The 22,975-nt window shown below is 36.6% G+C and overlaps 2 protein-coding genes across 4 annotated transcripts; one reads left to right on the top strand and one right to left on the bottom strand.

Annotated features, from left to right (window-relative positions):
• The first annotated feature begins 815 nt into the window (after window positions 1-815).
• On the top strand, window positions 816-5,539 carry LOC122652093 (calcyclin-binding protein-like). Its single transcript, XM_043845765.1, has 5 exons — window positions 816-991; window positions 3,921-4,061; window positions 4,788-5,027; window positions 5,188-5,247; window positions 5,382-5,539. The coding sequence occupies exons 1-5, from the start codon at window positions 881-883 to the stop codon at window positions 5,484-5,486; spliced, it is 657 nt and encodes a 218-aa protein (XP_043701700.1). The 5' UTR covers window positions 816-880; the 3' UTR covers window positions 5,487-5,539.
• On the bottom strand, window positions 5,088-20,103 carry LOC122652092 (katanin p60 ATPase-containing subunit A-like 2). Of its 3 annotated transcripts, XM_043845763.1 has the most exons (12): window positions 20,006-20,103; window positions 19,460-19,639; window positions 19,256-19,314; window positions 16,918-16,983; window positions 16,647-16,754; window positions 15,917-15,983; window positions 14,602-14,686; window positions 14,014-14,174; window positions 10,984-11,085; window positions 9,858-10,080; window positions 7,622-7,790; window positions 5,088-5,098 (listed from the first exon to the last, which is right to left on the bottom strand). In XM_043845763.1, the coding sequence occupies exons 1-11, from the start codon at window positions 20,042-20,044 to the stop codon at window positions 7,657-7,659; spliced, it is 1,224 nt and encodes a 407-aa protein (XP_043701698.1). In that variant the 5' UTR covers window positions 20,045-20,103; the 3' UTR covers window positions 5,088-5,098; window positions 7,622-7,656. The 3 variants fall into 3 exon arrangements, with proteins under 3 accessions (XP_043701698.1, XP_043701697.1, XP_043701699.1); XM_043845762.1 differs by lacking the exon at window positions 5,088-5,098 and having other exon boundaries at window positions 7,372-7,790; XM_043845764.1 differs by lacking the exon at window positions 5,088-5,098 and having other exon boundaries at window positions 7,372-7,790; window positions 19,460-19,630.
• Window positions 20,104-22,975: the final 2,872 nt, after the last annotated feature.

The raw sequence follows: 22,975 nt of genomic DNA, 5'->3' as shown, positions 1-22,975 counted from the left end.
CCACGGATGAGTTGTACCACACACATCTCGATAATCCCGATGGCTGATTGGGCAGGTGTCGGGATGTGTACAGTACAACTCATCCATTGGATGCCTCATTGGGCACTCATTGAGTGATGCCCTCCAAAAAGAGGAACCCAATCCACCAACTTTCACCCTCACGTGAGAGAGTGTCAAGAAACAACGGCGCATAATATTTGAAGCATGGGAGAGGGCTTCTTACAAGGGCAGTATGAGAAAGAATCTGCAGACCATAATCAATAAGGGATTGAATAAGAGAAATATCAGTACGAGTCCCACTATTTAGGTGGATCAGTTTCTCCCATAAAAAATAACGGAATATTTGCGTTTGCCTCGGTCGTGTACTCGTCGTGTATCCATTTTTTTTGGTAAAGGTTGGGGTGTAAATGAATAATCGAAATCCGTTTCCGTATCCGTTTAGCACTATCCGAAGCCATCCAAAAACTAAACGGATGCGGATACGGATAGGCTGTAGCTATCCGAAAAGCTATTTTTACATATAAACGAGTAAAATTTTTGATCTTTAGCCGTTTAGTACTATCCGAATCCATCCGAAAGTTAATCGGATACGGATACGGGTACAACACTATCCGAACCGAATCCGATCCGTTTACATGTAGGTAAAGATGTGCACATTACAGTAACCGTTTCACATACTTCTGGAACATTTGGGCTTCCTTCTTTGGCTGTCCCACTCCAGAACCTTCTCCTAGAACCCTAAAATATAAACCCCCGAACTCCATTTTATTGTAATCCATACATTTTCTTCAACGACATTTCTCTGAAACTTCTTCTCCATCCTACTTCATCGTCTCTCAGGCTACCATTCGTCTCACTTAATAGCAGAAACAGTTGCAAAATGGCGGACGAAGTGGCGCTAGATTTAGAGGAACTTCGCCATCTTCAAAGCATTGTTAAGAGGCCTCGGATTCTTTCCCTTCTCTCCTCCGAAATTCGCAACTTGGAGAAGGTATCCCACATTATTCTTTCCCCACTCTCCTTCACATGTTTTTTTATTTGTCGCTTGCAGTCTATGATGTTTTTTCGTAATAGATACTGTTTATCCGGAAGTTGAAACTATTATTACTGAGCGATTTGATGCTGGTTAACATCAACGAGAAAACATTGCTCTCATGAGATTTCAGAGGGCTTTGATTGAGGTGCAGAAATGGGTCTTTAGGAGGAGTTAGACATGCCGCAGTAGTGAGTTTAACATGGGAGAAGTTTCGCTGACTGAAGAAATTCGTTACGTAGATATAGAAATGCAACTATACATAACCCATATAGGAATCTATAAAATGTTAAATTAACACACTTTTTCCAGAAAATTTCTTTTTCTGCGTGATTATTTTTGTTCCCTTATATGTACTGATGCCTTGGCTGCCCTACATGATAACCTAGACAGTAAAAATAGTATGACTAAATACGATTGCGTTATATTTTGGAGTTTGAAGTTTGATAGTTCTGTAGTTCATTTTCTAGGTGTGTCGTATTGACTATCATTAATGGATGAAGTATACATGTAAGATGCCATCAGATTCGTTAGGTTTCAACAGCTCCTAATTTAAGTGAAGTTGGTTAACATCTGCAACTTGAAACGATTATTATCCTTCAAGATACTAGAATTTCCAAGGAGCCAAAGATTGATTTGGTATATTATTTATTTCTTCACGACACGTTTCATGATTAAAGTGACTTATTTTTTGATAGGGTCAGATAGATCATCTTTTAAATATGTATTTTCTATTACTGCTTTTAAATGTAATGCTAAATTTAATTATGGCTTTTGTCTTTGTACAAATCTCAATAACATCTTGTAGATATTGGTTGTAAAGAGTGTATTTGCTCTTACGGTTCGATAAATATTATTTATATTTTGGGGGAAGAGATGATTTGTCTGTTGATGAACTCTAATATTGAATTTCAATGAAATGCTGTAAAAAGGTTATTTGTGTGCAGTATTACTAGCTTCTTAAGTTACTAAAGTCTGTCGGGATTCTTATGATCATGTTACGCATGTATCAGTGTGTGCACACAAGTGTGTGTTAAAGTATGGTTTTGAACGAAGTACAATCATGGTCATATTGATGTCAAAGATCTAGTCAGGGACAGCTGAGCCAACATTTTTTATTTTTTTATTTTTTTGAACTGGGGGGTACACCACACCAGTCATGACTGTAACTTCTGATCATTTCCCCCCCCCCCCCAAAGAAACTCTGTGAAGCTGGAAATTGGAAATAATAACCTAAATTGAGTGGACCTCTTGTATTTGGAGGATACTGGAATTGCAGGAACAGAATTTGAGAAAGAACCTAAAGCTATAGATGAGAGATGGAAATTCAACTTTATATTCATATGTGCCAGATTAGAGACTTAGATAAGTACTTGTCCTCTAGGATGAACCAATTCCTATCGGGCAGAATAAAGTTGAATATGAGTTTAAGAGAAATATCTTTTGACGACTAGAATTTCATCATCTACATCATAGTAGTATTTACAATTAGAAAATGTTCATTAATACCAACCAACACAATAATGTTAGTATCAACTAGCCCCATAAAAAGAGCAACCCAGTGCCCGAGGCTCCTGCTACTGTACGGTCTGGGAGGGGCAAATGTACGCTGCCTTACCCTCTGCTATGCAATAGAGGCTGTTTTCAAGTTTTGAACCCGCAACCAACAGGTTGCAATAACACACAACTTATCCGTTGCATCAAGGCTCGCCCGCTAGTAATGTTCAAATGGAATATGAGTCTAAGAGAAATCATTTTACAACTCTGAATTCATCTCCTACAAAATAAGATCACTACAATTAAAAAATGGACAATAATACCAACCAACACAAGAGTATTAGTATAAACTGGCTCCATAGTAATATTACTAGGACTGATAAATGACAAAAATAATTCACAAGGAACAAAAAGAGTATTTTTACTGGTGGATCCCCTTGTCCAATGGGATAAAAAGGCTGTCTGTGACTTGGACATAGGTGGTGAACCCTTTTCTTAGGCTTTCTGAGCCCCTAAGTCTGCATCACCATGTATTGAAAATATGAACTGGTTGTTGTAATTCTTATTGAAGCATCTCATGGGACAGGAATAATAGCATTTCCTTCCCAGTTTATCACAATGAATGACAGCTATAAAATATGTAGAACAGAGGTAGTTTTGGGACTTGTATTGATGTCTGGATGTAAGCAATATATATATTTATATTTATATAGGAACACTAACCGATACGATACACATGGATTGGCAGTATCAGACAAGTTTACCCTTTGTTTTCCTTAAAAACGGGTTTTTGACTATTTTAACCCTTGTCCATACTTTTTAACCAGTATAGTATCGGCTAGGTATTGGTACCAGTCACCTTTAAAACCGTGCAGTATCGGGCGATCCAATTCTGATACTTCAAACCATGATTGTGAGTGATATGTTGCCCTTTTTTTGTTTTTAGGGGGTTGGGTGGGGGCTTGTGTTTTTCCTGCTTCTGTGTGGATGTGCCAAAGCCTTCTCTTAATTTGCTGGCAATAAATTGTGTGACGTGTGGTTTTTTTTTGGGGGGGGTTGTGAATGCGATACTAACACCATATTTTGTGTTTTTCCTGCCTTCTGTGTGGATATGCCAATGCCTTCTCTTAATTTTCTGCCAATACTCAAGTTTGGTAACGTTTAAATGTGTTACCTTCTGGTACAAAGTTCCTTACGTAATAGATTTATATAAGGAAAGTATCTCAGTGAAATTCACATGAATTCAATGTGTTTTCAATATCAAATTTTAGTTGTTCTGGAGTTCAGAGAGTTGAAATCAACATGTAGACACCAGTGATCTGAATATGAGCTAACAGAGTTAATATACTAATACTGAATCAAATGCTCTTGATTTTGTCATCCTCTACAGTCGTCAAAAGATGCGTCTTCCGGAGCTACTTCACATACACCAACTCCAATTCCAGTTCCAGTCAAGGTGTCTGCAACCCCTGCAATTAACTATGTTACTCTTGGATCATTCAGCTGGGATCAAGACAGTGACAAAGTCAAGGTATGACTCGCTAGTCTCTCTTCATTGAAAATAGGCATAACTACTTTTTTGAACAAAAATAACATAGTTATTCCTACATTTCTCAGAGAAGTTGGTTTCTAGATAAATAGGGTTTAAGATGAAGTAATCCAAGATTGAGCCTTTTCAGCCCTTATCAAGTTGGTTTCTTTAACTGGCAATTCTACTTGATCTTCCTGAATTAGACAGTTTTGAGACCACTTGCTGTGTAAACGATGGCTTTGCTAGTTTGCTAGGTGAGCTAGCATGTGAATCTGGATGCTGAAGAATCTTTTGCTTAGTAGCTTAGTTGGCAGCCAGAAGACCTCTACATGTCAATTTTAGCCCTAAATCATTTTACCTTCAATGAGCAAAGGTTGATTGGGGAAACCATCCAGTAAATTGTGAGCATGATAATTGAAGTGGAGGTAGGAACCCAATTGGAGCTACATCTCTGCATGGGTTAAATCAACGCCCCATGTGGTGCAATTTAGGGGTTGTACCCCACTGGAAAAGGTGAGGGGGGGGGGTTGATTTAGTCATTATTTTTGGTTGGTACATCTCTTCGTGAGTTTTATAGCTTACTCCCCCCTTTCCTTTTCATATTTGGAGTCTTGGCATTTACCATTGACACATCTGTAGGCAATTTTGCTCTACCATCCTGATTATGGTTGATTCAGTCGGTGACTAGGATTTTGTGATGATTAGAATTTATGTTTCATTATTCAGATTTATGTGTTGTTGGAAGGAGTGGATCAAGAGAAACTGGAGAGTTCATTTAAGCCAATGGCTTTTGATATAAAATTCCATGATGTCCAAGGGAAGAACTACCGTTGTGGCATGCCGAAACTGCATAAGGAAATAGTTCCAGAGAAGTCAAAGGTGATCGTTAAGCCAAACAAGGTTATAATCACGTTGATTAAAGCTTCAAAAGGAAACTGGCTCGATTTGCAGTACAAGGAAGATAAGGTAAGTAGAGCACATAGTTTTGAGATGTAAAATGCCAAAGTCCTTTCCACCCCTTTCCTTTCCCCACTGGTCTTTCTCCCTTCGTTTCTCTTGCTATCTTTCTCCTTTCTAGTTTGCTTTGAATCCACTCTGATAGTTATTTTATTTCCATTTTCTGTAGCTGAAGCCGAATATGGAGAAAGATCGCGATCCCATGGCAGGAATAATGGATTTGATGAAGGTATGGTACTCAAATTGCTTATTTATTTTTGTGAGATTATTGCCTGCTTTGCATTTCAATGGTCTTGCAGTTTAATTTACTTACAATGGGTAGGAAACTTTGCCAATGTTTTGATACATTTTGGCTTATTGCAGAACATGTACGAGGAAGGGGATGAAGACATGAAGCGGACCATCGCAAAAGCTTGGACAGATGCAAGATCTGGGAAAACAGCTGATCCTATGAGAGGTTACCCTTGAGCTATTACCGATGGCAGCTGGAAATGGAAAAATTGTCCAAATTTTTTTTTTTTTTTTTTGCCATGTTGGTTTTTTTGTTTGAGCTCCTCTGCACCTGTCTGGTTTGTAGATGATTATGTTTTAGAACTGGTATCTACCAACTACTTTGAAAAAGGAAATTGAGCTTTATCCATGGTCAAATGGTTTTTGGTAGGATATGTATTATCTTTATCTAAATATTTATCTTGGAAGCGGAATCAATTCCCCTGCAGAACTTAACTTGCTTTGACTTCTTGGACGTTGAGTTGCAAAGTGTCAAGAGTTTTCTTCTATAACCTCCTTGACAGGGTTGAAGGCACCATATAACCATGGTGCCTCCTTCATAGTTCATTTGGTAGTTACAGTAGAAGTTTCTTTTCTACCGAGGTTCAAGATTTCGGTTTTGATTGGGATTTTAACCTGATTGAAAACGAATATACCACCACCAAAATTGCCGAGATGACACAAATGGTTGAAAAGCCACCATAGGACCATAGCTTGGGCTACTCAACAATGAACGTGGTTATCAATCAAGTTTCTGATATAAGCCCAGGATGGATCCCTTTCAAGGGGAGGTGCAAGAACCAGTGGCAAGTAGAAACTTAACCGAAGAGATTGCCTGGTCGGCATGTTGAGAATGATGAAGGCACTTGGACAGACCATATGGCCTCTCTTATCAGCTACTTTAAGTGACCCCACACTGCTTGTGAATTAAAGCCAAATTTAATTGGAGGCTCGAGATTATATGAAAATTAGTCAACACTCTAATCTATTGAAACATCACTACCCTCTTCAGCCCTAGCAAAGATAATGATATCTGTAGAACATAGATGAGTCACCAACGGATCAACACAGAGTTGGTGGACCTTTATTTCACTGCGCCTAGTTGAGTAATCAAACACTCCAAATTGATGGCCATCCTCAGCATATCCCCTTTTGGATGGTATTGATATTGATGGACCAGCTCACAACACAATCAAATTGTCTGAAGTGTCTGGATTCTGGACTTACAAAGGCAGTTAGAGTAAGACTCACAAGCTTGGATGAATAAGGCTGGAGTTGGTTTGCAAGGATCTTTGCAATAATAATTCCCATTGTGCATTTGTTTGTGTTCAAATTTCTCTAATTCCAAGTAGAGTTTGAGCTTGTTAAGAGTTTCCTGTTCCTCCTGAAGATAGAGGTTGAAGGGATCAAGTTGGACTTTTTGTTGGATGGAGTCCGCCGTCCTTCTCTGATCCAAATTGAAGACCATGCATGACTGATATCAATGTTCCTCCCAAAATATACACGAGTTTTCTCGACATCCTGCTTTCTCTCTATCTTTTAAGCTACCAACGAATTTTCTGGACTATCATTCATTGATGAAATTCCAATGACCCAATTGCTTTATGACTCGAGCTTCTACATTCTTGAATTGGGATGGGAAGGAGAGATAACACTACCACCTTGGTTGTGCATGTGCCCAGTTAGATCATTGAATTGAGAGTTAGCAGTAGACTTCCCTTTGCCATCCTTTGTCGATTACGTTTTATGCCTTCAGATTTTGCCAGTCCCCTTCATTGCCTTTACCATCACCTTCTGGTTGGAGGGAGAAATCACTGAAGGGTTGGTGTGTGACGGACAGGATCCGCTTTTGTAGGGAATTAACCCCACATGGAGAAACTTTTGGCTTTGGACATCTTTATATACCAGAAAGAGCTCTCCATCTAATAGCTTAAGCTTTTGGATTGGATATTTCAATATGATATCAAAACTATAAGATCCACTTTCATTAAAAAAAAAATAAAAAAATTCTTAAGACACTATGTCAAATATATATGTTTGGATTTCAATAAGGAACCTGAATTTCCAAGACCAATTAGAAGCAATTCCTATTCTGATTCTTCACAAATGCACCAATCCCTGAACTGACTCGGCGTGAAAAATCTAGAGAATATGTAAGTAAAAACTGGAAAGAGAAATTATCCAACAATACGTAAAAAGATGCAGCTTCAATCTCCACTACTCCCAACACCTCTTTTACCAAAGTGAGAATGTGGGACTTTTTGTGGATGATCCATGATTCTGGACTATTCCTCAAACTGCGATCTCAAGAAAATGATCTGGCGACAAGCCACACCCTGGTTTCATGCTTTATTTCTCAGGACTGTCATCATTGCAGAATTTGGCTACCATAATCATCATTGAACTTTTTGTAACGATGGGCATTGAGATGAGCAGATGGTCGAGTGTTCTTCAAGGCGATCTCAATATCTTCATGCCTGATGGGACCAACCCTTGGCAACTCTGCATTTAACATGCAGGAAATTTACACTTCAGGCAACATGATTAGCTAAGTATTGGAGTACACAAAGAAAAAAAAAAAAGATCAGCTCAGTACAGGGAACATCCTAAACTGTCAAGGAAAAAGCATAACATCGCCGTACAGTCCCAAGCTTTGCAGAAAATGACTCTATGTTAGTTTCTTCAGGTGAATGTAGTATGTGTTTGCCTTACGGTGAAGTTAGTTTGTGTCAAATATCTTTGATATCCAAAAACCAGAGATTATAAGAAAAAAGACAATCTTTTCCTTTTTGGGGAGAGGGGCAAGAAAATCTTACTGGCAGAAAGTTTATAATAAAAAATATAATCTCAATATGTATATTTAAATAAAATCTGAATATCCTGGTTCAATCTGTCACAAGGAAATTTAATATGCTCAACAGTGTCTGACACTGGGACTTCAGGAAACCTGAAACGTATACACTCCTGTACAATCTATTTCATACTGTTGAGAGATAATTACAAATTTCATTACTAAAACACACATAAATGTCTACGTACTAGTTCCAAAAAGAAGACACATGGATTACGTTTTCTAGTACAAGTTCCAAGATGCATCTAATGTGAAAAAAATCTGACCCAGTAACCACATATATGCATATGACAAAATAGAGTATCCTCATCACCGGGCTTCTAATGGGAATGTAGCAAGTAGTGAAAGGATTGCAGATATAGCAGAGATAATAGTAATGGTCGAAGAGCATTACTCCATTATTATTTTTTTTGTTCTTTTTAAACCTTCCCAGAAAAAAGGTTCAGTTTGAAAACAGTATTACTAGTCAAGTACGCACATAATAAAATGTGTGTTTCTTATTCAAGTGCCAAATGAGTTTTAGTTGCTCTATAGTTAATTTCTCCAAGTGACAAAGCATAAGAAGGCAATGTATTAATAAAAATTAGGTTATTAAAGTTTCAATAAGAATTTAAGAAAGATAAAAAAAAAAGAAAACGTATTACATTTGCAAAGATGTCCATGAGTTCGGATGAATTAGAATGTTTATTCTATTTAATGAAATCAACCATCCAAAAGAAACGTCCACCATATTAACAAACCTTATAATTCATGGATGATTATGTTGCATTGAAAAGTAAATAAATTTGGCTGCTAAAGACATTATTAAAATTGAGAAAAAAAGTAAAGCATGGAAAAAATAGAAAACAATTTGGAAGATTTTAAAATACATAAAAGTTATGTTATTTCCCATAAAATCTTATTTTAATTGGTGACCAATGGCCCATTGGATTTTGGGCATTTTCTAACCATGCACTAATACCCATAAAGGTGGCTTATCAAAGACAACTCTGTATCACCTTTTGAAGTAGCTAATGCCAGAGGTTATCATGTTTAGGGAATCCATACAACTGCTTCAATGATTTGGTTTTTTGGTAAAAACTTGGACTTGTTTGAACCTAGTTGGGATAAGGTTTAGTTGAGTTGAGGTGGAACGCTTTAGACCAGGGCACAGAACATCATAGGCTATTTTTCATTGACACAGGAGCATGCAACCAGTGAGTATGGTATGGCATGATTGACAATCAACCCAGACCTTCCAAAACCTTAAGAACCACTTGGATGGACCACAGGCTAAGGTTGGAATCAATCAATCCATATTGTCATTTCTAGACCCTTGTTAGGATGGCTGTACTTCACTTGTGCATCTATTCCAAAGGCAAATAAATATCAAACAACCTAAATCATATGGTTGGAAACCGTATTGTCAAGATAGGAAATGCACATTGAAATTAACAGCAATAGACAACTTTTGGACCTTAAAGTAAAAAAATTAAGGGAACTGCTGCAGTTGGCGGGAAGGAAACAATCTAGAAAAAAAATTGCTTAACAAAAAAAAATCTGCAATAATTTATGGTAGTAGCAATAAATGTGGCAAACTTGCTGGTCTTAACATGTGTATACTAGTACAGGAGTGCCTGATAAATTTTCTTGATAATGCGCTAAAGTTTCTCATCCTTATATAAAGACATCACCGTAGACCTATCTATTTACTGAAAAATAAAAAGTAAGTTACATACCCTCCTCAGGCACCACTTCTTGCTTTTCTTCTAGAAGTACCATTAACCGCCTCAGGGGCTGCATGGCAGCCTCCTTGCAAACTAACCGGATATCTGAACCAGAATAATCTTCTGTCCTTTCCACCAGCACATCATATGGAATCTCCTCTTCACCAGGTACTGATGGCAAGAGTTCCTCAAACATTGCTGCTCTTGCTTCTGGCTCCGGAAGAGGAACAAGGATCTAATTTATACAGTGACCAAATTCAGTAAAAGCTAGAATGCACAAGAACATAAACATGTGTGTGGCTTGCATCAATATTGCAAATACATCTCATTAGGAAATTGATCATGCTCTTCAAGGTTTTCAAATACCTTGAAACCATAAAAAATTTCTTCCCCCACCCCTGAAATTTTCATTTTTTATTTCTATATTGACCCTGCAGTTCACATCTAGCCCTTGATTAAGTTCAGAGTCATCTATATTTGCCAACACACATATGTTGGGCCTATCCTCTGCCCAAATTGGGCTCATTCAATGTGTCTTGGGGAGCAGCCTCAATTCCTAGGTGGGTCATCAATGATGGCCTTATATCTGCCATATGGCAGCTTTCTTAGCACCAAAATTGACCATGACAGCTTAGTTGACCAAATCTGACCACATAGTAGCTTAATACGACTCCCCACCCAAACCCCCAAAATAAGTGCCTATTTCCAAAACTCAAAACCGAAGAATGTGTCAAACATGAACATCCACATAGGCTTTTTTTTTTTAACTACTTCCATAATCTTTTTCCTGAATCCTTTTGACAGTAGAAACTGAATCATACCCAAATTCTTCCCAAATTCATAGTCAACTATTCCCTACCATAAATTTGTTAAATTTAGTTAGTTATCATGTTTTCTTTCTTTTCTCCAGGCAAGTAGGTGAAATATTGAAATAGAAACAACTATTTATTAGTGTCACTCTTCGAACAATTAAAATGGAAATTTATTTTTCTATTTATGGATGAAGAATTCCTCTTAAATACTAATTAGAATTGCTTCAGCAATTGGGAAAAGTAAATTTTGCTTTAAAATGAAGTAACTTGATAGTGCATGCTTTCATTGTATTATGGCATTAAGTGTTTTTGAGTTCCAACGATACCCGTTTCTCAAGGCGCCGAAGCATTGCTGCATCCAGTTCCCAAGGCAGATTTGTTGCAGCCAAAACAAAAACAAGTTCATCTGTCCGTGTCAAACCATCCATCTGCAGTCTAAATGAATGATCAATTTTTCCAAATAACATAGAACATACATTGAGGTCTATCCATTAAACATTAACATAGTAAAATAAAATGCCATCATTGGCACAAGAGTAAAAGAGATTCAAATAAGTAATGGTTTTTCAAAGAGTAGTAAGTGATCCTTAACAAATGGGGAGAAGAATAATAGAGTACTTGCTGCTATTTTGTATTAAAAAAAAAATCCAGTTTGCTATTTTAACCCATTGGCAAGATGCCTTGTAGAAATTGAGTACTTGGACGAGGATACTAAAGTTCAGAATAATACTCCAGAGTTTATGCTTTAAATCCAACCAGCAAGAGCACCAATCCAACAACCACTCGTGGTCTTTGTAGGACTGTACATCAGAAAAGCTGCTTGGTGACTTCAAGTTTTTCTTCAGGTCCATTTCCAAAGAATTAGGAGCCTAAAAGATTCCTCCCCCCCCCCCCCCATCCCACAAAAAAAAAAAAAAAAAGAAGGGGGGAAGGGAGGGAGAGAAAGAGAGAGAGAGAGAGAGAGCTCTGGTTCAATAAGTTAATAATATCCCCCCTTCAGGTTTTGGTGATAATGATTCCCATTACATATCTGGACATAGAGCAACTTGTCCAGACCGGTGAATTATGTTTCTGACATGGCCCATGTTAGGTCGATGGTATGTCATGGTCCTCATGGACAAGTTATATAGATTTGAATTGTTGCCTAAGGTTTGCACTGGGAGTGGGGAGGCAAAAGAACTACATACTAAATTACATCCAGGCATATCTAATTCTCCATGCATCATTGGTGAGAATCTTAAGAAAGTCAATAGGGATTTAATCCAGGCATACCTATTTCTAGTGACAGTAACTGGGTGTGATTAACAAAGATTTTAAACTACCAGCCTTTTAAATTTAGATTGGGGCCTCAATCATAGTTTGAAAACTCGTCTCGACCAGGTTGAGATACTCGAGATCTCAGCAAGAGTACATTTTTTTTTGTTTCGGAACGAAGTTTCGGTGGGCAAATGGCCATAGTTGGTTCCGAAACTTTAAGGGAAGTTTGTTTTAGACTTAATAAACATATTTAAATCTTCAAATTGAAGAAAAAAAAAAACCACCCTATTTGGTGTTTTGGATTTGCACCCTTGGTTGGCAATTAAGGCCGAACCCTTAATGTAATATTGCCTATTCTACACATTGTTTGAATGATATGAGACATAATTTGCATGTAAAACAATTAAATTATGCAATAATGAATGAAGACACATAATATTGAATAATTATTTAAGAAATAGTTAACGATTTAAAGTTTCAACTACAAACTACAGTGAACAACAAGTCAATAATACATAAGTCACACTGTCATAGACACCATTCTACCAAATACCAACTATCAACTACCAAGTACAGTGAACAATAATACATAAGTTATAGACACCCTAGTCTTCGTAGTATATCCCAGTAGCAAGGAGTGATGATGTGGCCAAAAAGTGAAGGAACAATGTTTTCCCCCTTCTACAGACCAAAACAGCACCGTCTCTGTCGAAATATTTCAAAATTTTGAAATGAGTCTCGAGTTAGTGCCCTTTTATAAAGGGCTTTGTAGCAGATTCCCAATATTTCGGCGAGATGGTACAAAGTAACGAAATCTCGGTCGAGATATTCGAAACATTGCATTTTTTCATCTCATATGACATCATGTCTCGAGAAGGTTGAGATTCTCGAGATATTCCAGATTTCGCCTAGATTTTGGCGAGTTTTTGAAATATGGCCTCAAAGTATCTAATATGCAGTAATCTATCTCTTCAATGATAATAAATTCAGGAAAGCATAAAAAAAAGGAGCCAAGCTCTCCTCTGTTTAGTGTTTAATAAGTTCTCAAATTGTAGTTAATATATTCAGCCAACTCCAAGGCAGGAAAACAACAACTGGAAAAATGCAAGTATACGGAACAGTCGCTGCAACACTTCTATGGGCTATCTAAATTACAAAAACAGTATGTAACAGAATTATATAACCAATTTCCGAGACTGAATTACAGATAGAATATGATCATTTGAGACAATATCATAAATCAAGAAATGAGATAGAACTGATGAATAATTCAATGAAATGCATGAAAGATTTGCTGTGCAACTAACTAAACAAGAGATTGTTAAGAAAATGACAGATAAATAGGCCTTGTTCTAAAAGGCCAAGGTATTAAAAGTTGAAATTTGTAATTCAGAAATTTTGAAGTTAAGAGACTTTACATCACTGTGTGTGATGGAACTCCCAGCTTTGAAGGGTTCCTTCTATTATTTGGATTGAACAATTCTGAATTGATACTGATGATGACGATAACTTTCCACAGAGGACTGTTGATTGCAAGGTCTACTAGCTTTCGAGACATACCAATATGCTACTCTAAGAATAATTGACCTTGTGGCATGTATGGCCTAAAGTTGACCAACTATCTAATATGGATTCTCCTGTTCACCAGAGTACCAATGCTGACATGACACAGGTACAGGTATGGGATCTGGGCTGGATCCCCCTGCTGCTGCTTGGACAAAGTTTCTTTCAGAAAGGTACAGGTATGAATGTAAAAAATATAAATGCAAATGGATATATGTTTGACGCAACGGTTAAGTTGCGCTATTGCAACCATTAGGTTGCGGGTTCAAAACATGGAAACAGCCTCTCCACGAAGCGGGGGTAAGGCTGCATATATTTGCCCCTCCCAGACCCTGCAGTAGCGGGAGCCTTGTGCACTGGGACACTTTTATTTTATTTTTACATTCATATCTTTGAGTAAATCTAATAAGAAAACAATGTGCCTTCTCATACAAATTCATAAATTTTTCCTCCAACAAGAAAGTCCACATCATCATGAGGTTTAATACCTACGCATTTGGCCCAATATATATATATAAGAAAAGAAGGAAAATCACCTGTATTAGTAGCTCAGTTTTCAAACGCCGACTTGCTTCATGTTCACTGTTCCCTTCACCGCGTTGACTAATGATAGCATCAATTTCATCAAGAAATATGGTTGATGGTGCATGGTGCCTTGCAAGTTCAAATAAAACTTTCACTAACTTCTCCGAATCACCTGTAATGACAGAAAAACTTAAGCAACATCACACTTCTAATATGAAAATCAAAACTATCTGATCATCAGAATCATTATTTCATATGATGATCATAAAAGTTTCATGAGATTTTTTTCTCAAAAGATTTTAATAAGTTAAAATTTTCTTTTCAAGTATCTAACTTGTACAAAATATCCTGAATCTCCTACTTCACAATCTCTTCACTCTGACATTACTATCATGCTGCAAATACTAATGGATACTACTCGAATAAGAGTTGGTAAAATCAAATCATAAATTGGGAATAATTAAAGAGCAAAGAATTATCAACAATTAAATCTTGCTTTATATGAATAGAGCAAATAATTTGGTTAAAAGAAATCTGTAAGAAATGTCAAACAGACCAAATCAACAGAAAAATATGAATTTAACAGAATCTTTGCATACCACGCCATTTGCTAACAACCGATGATGCAGAAATGTTGAAAAAAGTGGTCCTACACTCAGTTGCAACAGCCTTGGCAAGCATAGTCTGCAATTTGGAAGTTGTAAATAAGTTCTTATTAGAAATGCCAATCACAAGTCACAACAACAGGAATGAAAAAAAAGAAAGACCAAGCAATTTATCATGAAAATTTGAAATAACATTTTCAGGGGAACAAAGCAGAAACTTTGTAGGATTTATGTTCTGAACAATGTTTTAACCAAAGCTGAAGCTTAAACCTTCACTGTTGGAACTGGAACAGAAAAATCTTGACTCTAATAAGAGAAACATTAAGACAGAGGGATCAACAGCGTGGAGTTTTTTTTTGGGGGGTTGGGGTGGGGGTGGGGAGGAGGGGAGGTACAGAACCTTGTTAATGGATGGGTGATTATTTTCTTTCCATGATGCTTGTAGGAGTTCTTATGAACTTCATTGGTCTCCATTCACAAGATTAGTATAAAGGAGTATCGAAACCTGTTTTACATCGACGCAGAAGGGCCTACAGATTATACTCTAGGAGTCAGATTTGACAAACCCCAAAAAATAGGATTTGGGGATTCAAGCAGTAGCATAGTTATCATGGCGGGAAAGCGACCATGGCGTTTTAGAGGGTCAAAATTCAAGGCGACACCGCCATGGCGGCAAGGCGCCCAAGGCGTCCAAGTCGACCAATGAGCCTGGACGCCATGGCGACGCCTTGATAACTATGAGCAGTAGGTATATAGAATCACAAATTTTAAATATATTATTAGCTAATTTTTATTATAAGTAAAAAATAATATTTTACAAGTGCTATTAGAGGGGCAGAATTAATAGAAAAACAAAAAAATGTAAATAAATACAGACAAAAGGGTTTCTCTAAACTTTGTTCCAAACTTAAGTTCTTTTCTTTTTTCCCTCCTCTGTCCCTAAATATAAAGAGAGTGAATGTGGACAAGCTTATAGGTATAACACAAACAATATGCAAGAATCCATTGAGCTTCATTCTCCATCTTTGGTACAGAATGAAACGGATTCATGGTTCACATTGGTTTTTCGTATGTTGTATGGTGTGGTGTTTCTGATCATTTTACAGGGTTTTCTCCAAGTATATTCACAGAATCATGAACTAGAATTACCATCAAGAAGCAGGAAATAGCTGAAAACAAGCAAGAATTTTTCATCTTCACCAAACCATTCTTAGAAGGACAAACAACAGAATATTAATAAAGGATCTATATTTCCATGCAAGTGAAATTTCAAAACATTAACCAATGACAATAAAGAATGCGAACAGACCTTCCCCGTTCCTGGAGGGCCAAAAAGTAGAATACCTTTCCATGGTGATAGAAGACCAGTAAAGTACCTGAACAACATGCAAGGGAGTTTCAGTTCATAACTGAAGGCTTCAAGTTCATAATATGACTTTAGTCATTCACAAAAAAAAAGAATAGACTGAAAACGGCAAGAGAAATTGAAGAGAACCTATTAAATTTACAACACATTGATTATTCAGGTCAAGATAAAGGAATGATCTTGAAAATGCAGAGAACTGAGAGAAGAAATCTAATCTCTGCTTCATTAAATCCATGAAAACATAAAACTTTGTTTTAGCCTTAAATATTTATCTCCAAAACATTCAGTTCTCCAGCAGGCATATCAAGAAATTCCATGTCAGTAATCTTATAAAATAATGACAGCTATATATGATGAAACTAGGTATTTTTACGGTCCAGATTTTGTATCAATTAGGGTTCAAAAAGAGAAATTCAGAACCAAGGCTACATATTGTCCAGGCCACGAGTATATTCCCCCCCTCCCCCCCTCCCCCTTCCAAAAGAAAAAAAAGAGGAAATTACTGATTAATAGTATCCCAAGCTAAATATATCTCAATATTTGATAGTTTATATATACAAGGACGCTTTAATCTAAAATCCTTGTTGGAAGAAGTTTTCAAAAAATATAGTAATAATAAAAAATAAAGCATGTTCCAGTGGCTTGATTCATCTAGTGCTAATGACAAACTTACTTGGGATACTTTATTGGCATGACAACTGCTTCCTTAAGAAGTCTTTTGGCATTCTCCAACCCCTTAATACTTTCCCATTTCACATCTGGACTCCCACGAATAATATCTCTGTTGAGGAAGCAAAAGAATAGAAACAATATCAATATAATAAATTTGTAGAAATCATGGTTAGCAAATAAAAAAATTCACCAACAGACAGTAAATTACAGAATGAATCTTAAATTAAGTATTGGTCAAGGCATAAAGTCCAGTCCTTGACATTTTCAATTACCTACATAAACTCTCCGCTAATGCACGCATTTCTACAGATTCTAAAGGCGGAAACAGCGGTTTCTGCCTGCAAAAGTAATATAGAAGAAGTTAGCAGGTTGCTAGAAGAGCAGAAATATTCCTGCAGCTTTACAGCATAAAAAATAATATCAAAGAATGGTGTCATCATGTAATATAGCTGGGTAGTACATCACATCATAGTTGTCAAGGTGGCAAGGCAACCCAAGGCGGTGGAGGGGTGCCTAAGCGCTTAGGCGATAAGGCACCCACCTAGGCGACCAAGGCGCCCAAGTGTTATTTTTTATTTCCCCTCTTTTCTAACATTATTTAGTATGTTACAATATATGCCTTATATCGTCAAAAATCAACATTAAGCCACATCAAGTCATCAAAAATCAACATTAAGCCACATCAAGTTATCAAAAATCAACATTAAGCCACATCAAGTCATCAAAAATCAACATTAAATTGCATCCAGTCATCAAAAATCAATATTACCCCAAATCAAGTCATAAAAAATCAGCATAGAACTAGAAGACAGCAGAACTGAAGAAGCAAGCTATTGGAAGTTTGAAACAATCAAAAATACAGTTTTTTTTGGGTGAATATCAAAACTTACAGTTGGTTTATATTTTTCTTGGAATTGGTTATTGTCATGGTATACCTAGTCTCACACTTGGTATATATTGTTCTTAGAAAATATGATCTTATCTATGGGTTATTAAATTGCTCTCGATTTAGAGAACTATTTTTGTTCTCTAAGAAGTTTGACTAGTCAAATGAATTTGTTTTTAGATGAGACTTTTTGCATTAGGAGAGCACAAACCCAGCTTCCATCAAATCTAAGATTGCATAAATCTGATTTATATCGAAGGAGTTATACTCCCGTCAAACCTTATTTGGTGTGCGTGAAATCCGTGAATGCCGTCAAAATTGCTCTGAATGAAATATTTTTTTAAGATATTAAATCAAATCAATATTTTACTGCTCTTTCGGTTTTTAGCAATGTTTTTTACAATATTAAGATTTATGGAATTTTTGGACTTGAGAAAAATCTAAGCATTAAAAGTTGAAAATGTCACCTACTGCTAAAAATCCAGTTTTTGTTCTTGAACTGGGGGGAGGGGGGAGAAGGGGTTTGACTTTTTATCCTTTTGTAATTTGATTTTTTAACTATTTTTATTTGATTCAAATATGGGGGTATTAGCTTATTTATGATTAATACCTTAAGTAAATGTAATATTAAAATATTTATTTAAATGATATTTAGCATAAATAAGGGCCAATGCGTTCGATACCACTAAGGGGACCACTACCTAGACCCCAAAAAGTCAGCAACGCCTTGACAACTATGTCACATAACTTGTATAAGAAGATTAATCAACATCAATTTGACTATGCATCCTCCAATGATAAAGGGACATTACCCAGTGCTGATCCTACCTATACGGGGTCCTGGGAGGTGGGACTTTGGAGTCGGTCCAAACAGTAGGCATTTTTGCACAAAGTGGCCACCCTCAAGACTTGAACCCCGGCAGCCCGAAACTTTTTCCATTGCTCCAAGCAATGGTCCCTCCAATTATAAATATTCAAAAGATCAATTGGAAATATGTTAAATGAAAGATATTACTAGCATGTGGTACTTCCATTAAGCATATGTTCAAGAGGATATCATGATTATGCAACAAATTTTTCTTTGTATCTATGGTTTAATCAAGTTAGTAGTGAAAAAAAATGAAGACATGAAATAGTTTTCTCATTAATTTGATAGATTGGATTCAAGAGTTTTACGAAATTCTCATTCATAGTAACCAAAAAGAAAAGCTGAAAACTGTAGCAAGTCCGACCTTGCCACGTTTAGTACAAATTGCATGGCTAATGAGTACTGTTGCAAATGTATATTATCTTGATTATGGTGCCCATGACTCTCCCAATGTATCACTTTGTGCAACCTAATCAAATATCTCTGTGCCACAATCATCAGGAAGCATGAACTATAATGGATAAATACTTGGTAATACATGGTTGGTTCCATTCTATGACACAAAAAGGATGGATGCAAAAAGGTGCAAAGTTGGCTGTCTGTTATATCTACGTTACAGAAAAATTTTATCCTCCGTTCACTTCACAATTCACATGGTTTCATGTTACAGAACACACAATGCACACAACAATTGACCATAATTAAGGGTAGTTCCTATAGTATGTTTCATATAAGGGTTTACTCAAGGAGTTATTTTGAGTTTTGACAGATTTTCAGATTAAAAAGATGGACAAGCATTGGAATTAATCCATCTAGTACTCAAAGGAGAGATCTATGATGATATGCTTTAACATACGGTGTTTCATTAAATCTGTCAGAAGGAACTCCATTAAGCTGTGGTGTGCTCTTTTTCTCCTGAAACGGAAAATTAAAAAGAGAAACACAGAGAAAAAAGAAATAAGGAGATGATTAAGTATTAAAAGTTAAAACACTAAAATGACAGATGGAAAAAAAAGAAGAAGCAATGCTTGTCTCCATTAATGCGTTATAAGCCACTAACCTGATTCCGATACTGCTCGTAAATGGCCATATCAGATGTGTTTCTTACGTTTCCATTCCCATTAATTGAACCATTCGAAGAACCACCACTGGAATCCGCAGTCTGATCACGCGAGGCTTGATCTTTCTGCTCAGGCTCCCTTTTCCCCCCGAATTTCGCATCATAAAACGTCTGGAAATCCTAACGGTACACCAAGAAACAGCTTTTTCAATCAATAAAAAATTTTCGGATTCACATATTACGCAGATTACAGGATCCACGCATGCAGTCAAATCTACTAGCAGACACAAAAACAAGACACCAAAAAAAAAAAGCATTTGCAAGAAATTAGCAGCTAAAAGAACGCTTAATGAAAAGATTAACGCAAATATAATCCACAGGATAGAACTTTGAGACACAATATTAGCAAAAAGAATCATTATACAAGCACCGAAGAAAACGATCCAGATCAAGATTAGGAAGAAAAATAAATATAAGACTCGGAAATTAAATTAAAATGCGACTAAGATAACAGCTGAAATGAATCGACAAAGAAGACTCAATTACCTTGAACGACCAACGAGTATGAGAAGGCTCGTCCGCCATTGCTGTTAATGGTGAATCTCTGACTCAGAGAGGAGACGACGAAAAGAGAGATGTTAAGTGTTAGCACTTAGCACAACACACTCACCCTCTCTCTCTCCCTCTCCCTCTCCCTCTCTTTCTCTGGCAGAGCAAGCTATAGGTCACTGGGAGTGTAATAACTACGAACCTCAAAGAAGCTTTCACTTGAAAAGCGCATCTGCTGCGGAGACCAGAGAAGTGGAGAATGCTTTGGTTGGTTGGATTGTCAAAATGAGTTGTAGACAAATTTTTTATTTTTATTTTTTGGGGGTTAAACAGAAAACAGTACGACCGATGAAAATTGAAAACAATGTGGGGCAAGGTTGGATCGAGCTGTCAACATTCAACAATCATTAGACCGATCGAAGGGTATATATGTAATATAACAGATGAATCCTAAATCCTAATCTAAGGGACAGAGAAATGATATTGCTGTACACTCTGCTTCATCTGAATAGTTTTGCTTTCTTTCTCCACCACTACTATGGCACCTTAGGTTGAAAGAATCTTTAGCCCTTTCTTTATTTGGAGGCTTTTTTTGGGTGACTTTATACTTTGTCACGTATACAATGATTTAGAGTATCACCCTATCAAAAAGAATCAGGAATCCTTTTAATCTTTTTTTTTTTGGGTAAAGAAGAACCCTTATAAATCATGTTTTAGGTATCAGGAATCAGGTATCAGCCGGATCCTTATCGATATCATATATTACTATTGGCATCGATCATATCGGATGGTTTTGCCCTCAAAGATACTGAAATCTGATCATATTTTAAAAATTATACAACGAGTTTTCCAACAATTCTTACAAAGACCTCTAGGAACTTTGAAAAGTTGTTTGATGCATGAGTTTCATTTTCGCACCATTAATGCTAATATTGGCATGTTTGGGCCAATGAAAGAAATAACTGATTAGTCCTTCTATTGTAAGAATTGGTAACTAGATATGGATAAAGGAGCATTGAATACATATGGTGAGCTACAAAGTAGTTAGAGAGCTTAACATATCTTTATTAACATTCAGGATTTGGGTCCTCTGTAATGCGACAGAGTTTGTAGCGCACCATCCGATGGTCCGCAGTGGTCGGACACGCAGCCCAACACACAAGCGGGGTGTTGGACTGCATTCCCAAGCCCTGTGGTCCGTTGGATGTGCGCTACACTCCCTGTTGCGCTACAAAGGAGCCCAACCGCTAACATTCATTGATCCAATATGGATCACCGATGGATTACCTAAAACCATGCTTATACTTTTTCCTTGTAGGAAAATAAATGATTCTACCATCCATTATAATTAGGGGAAAGTTTCTTAAATCCACAATGAAGGATACATTCATGTTTCTACCGTTATTTATCCTCTACATGTTGGCAGTCAAAAATGTCTGCTGCCATTCCCAAACACAAACAATGATGGTTACCAGTGAAGGGATTCCTCCTTCACCATGGGTGAAGAAAAATTCAGTCTAACTAATTATGTGTCCTTTCGTTTATGTCTAGCATTCACTTTCTCATTAATCTTCTTTCTACCATAGTAAGTCTACACTTGATTGATTCCTTGGATAAAAAAAAGGGGGGGTGGGTTGGAGAAAGAAAGCAAAAAGAGGAAGTGTCTCCTACCAGATCATTTGGTTTGCGCTTATAAAGCTGATTGAAAATCCTCTGATATAAACTATTGTACGATACATAGTAGCAGTGGTCGCAGTACTGTAGGCGTGCATGGACATAGAATGGGGATACATGGCAATACTTTGGAAGATATTTGATTGAATTAGGCTTTAAAACTGATCATATGGCTAATCCAAACAATGTATTATTATCCAACAGTCATAATAGTCACATCATAGTTCCACCTTTTTTTTTTTTTTTTAATGCTGCATCAGTATTCCACTTGGCACAATGAAAATGATCTAATTTAGTAAGCTTACCAAAGCCAGGCCAGTTCAGATGAGTTTTTCTCTTTTATTAAAGAATAATAAGTAAACTATCAACTAAATACCAATAGAAATTTTGTTAAATATTATCAAAAGATATATTTTATACTTTCATCAACTATCTTCTTGTTGTATGGGTCAAATATTATACTGAGGCAGAGCATAGGATATAAAAAGACCAAACTACATTCTAATCCATGCAAATCTGAGTTCATCTCTCTTTTTCAAGTCCATCTTTTGGCTTTAGACAAAAGAGAAGCAAAAAAGAGTGAAGAGTGATTTTCTCTTGTGAAGAAATTCAATTTTTTTCCACTTCCTGCATTTGTTTCAACTTTCAATAGAAAAAAATGATCTGTAGGATGGGTGTGGCCCTGGGAATCATATATCAAATAGACCCAGACATGTCTGTCCAAGCATGGACTCATAACAAAACTAAGCATCACTAATAATTGTTTGGTTTAGATTTCCCTTATTGGAACGAATAATTAATATGCCATTGGAACCATAGTTTTTAAAACCAGAATGAACTGGTAATAAAACCAAAAAAATAAAAAAACAGAAAATTTTGGTCAGTCTATTGGTTTCTGTCCTATTTCGTCTCACTCTCAATTTTGGTCAGGTTTATTGGTATAATTGACCCGGATTGAGCATGAACAACCAATATTCTACATTTTCATAGTGTAGATCGAAACAAACTATTGGCTGGTTTTGGTCTGGTTTATGTTTGGCACCATTTTACACCAATTAAACAAAGGCAAACACATCAAACAGAATACAAATTTGTACATGAAAGCCTATGAGACATTACTAATTGATAGATCACAGAGACACAGATTGAAATGATGAAGCAAGTCCATTCAAGAGGATATGACATGCATCAATGGAGGACATGTCCTAATCAACAAAAGGTTCCACATTTCTACTTCCAACTAACACACTATCTTAAAGCAAATAACTAACAGATTATGGGAATGATTTAATT

Source organism: Telopea speciosissima, chromosome 2, assembly GCF_018873765.1.
Source record: "Telopea speciosissima isolate NSW1024214 ecotype Mountain lineage chromosome 2, Tspe_v1, whole genome shotgun sequence".
NCBI classification, from domain to species: Eukaryota; Viridiplantae; Streptophyta; class Magnoliopsida; order Proteales; family Proteaceae; genus Telopea; species Telopea speciosissima.
The sequence above is the reverse complement of the archived record's forward strand: the minus strand, read 5'-3'. Positions and strand labels throughout refer to the sequence as shown.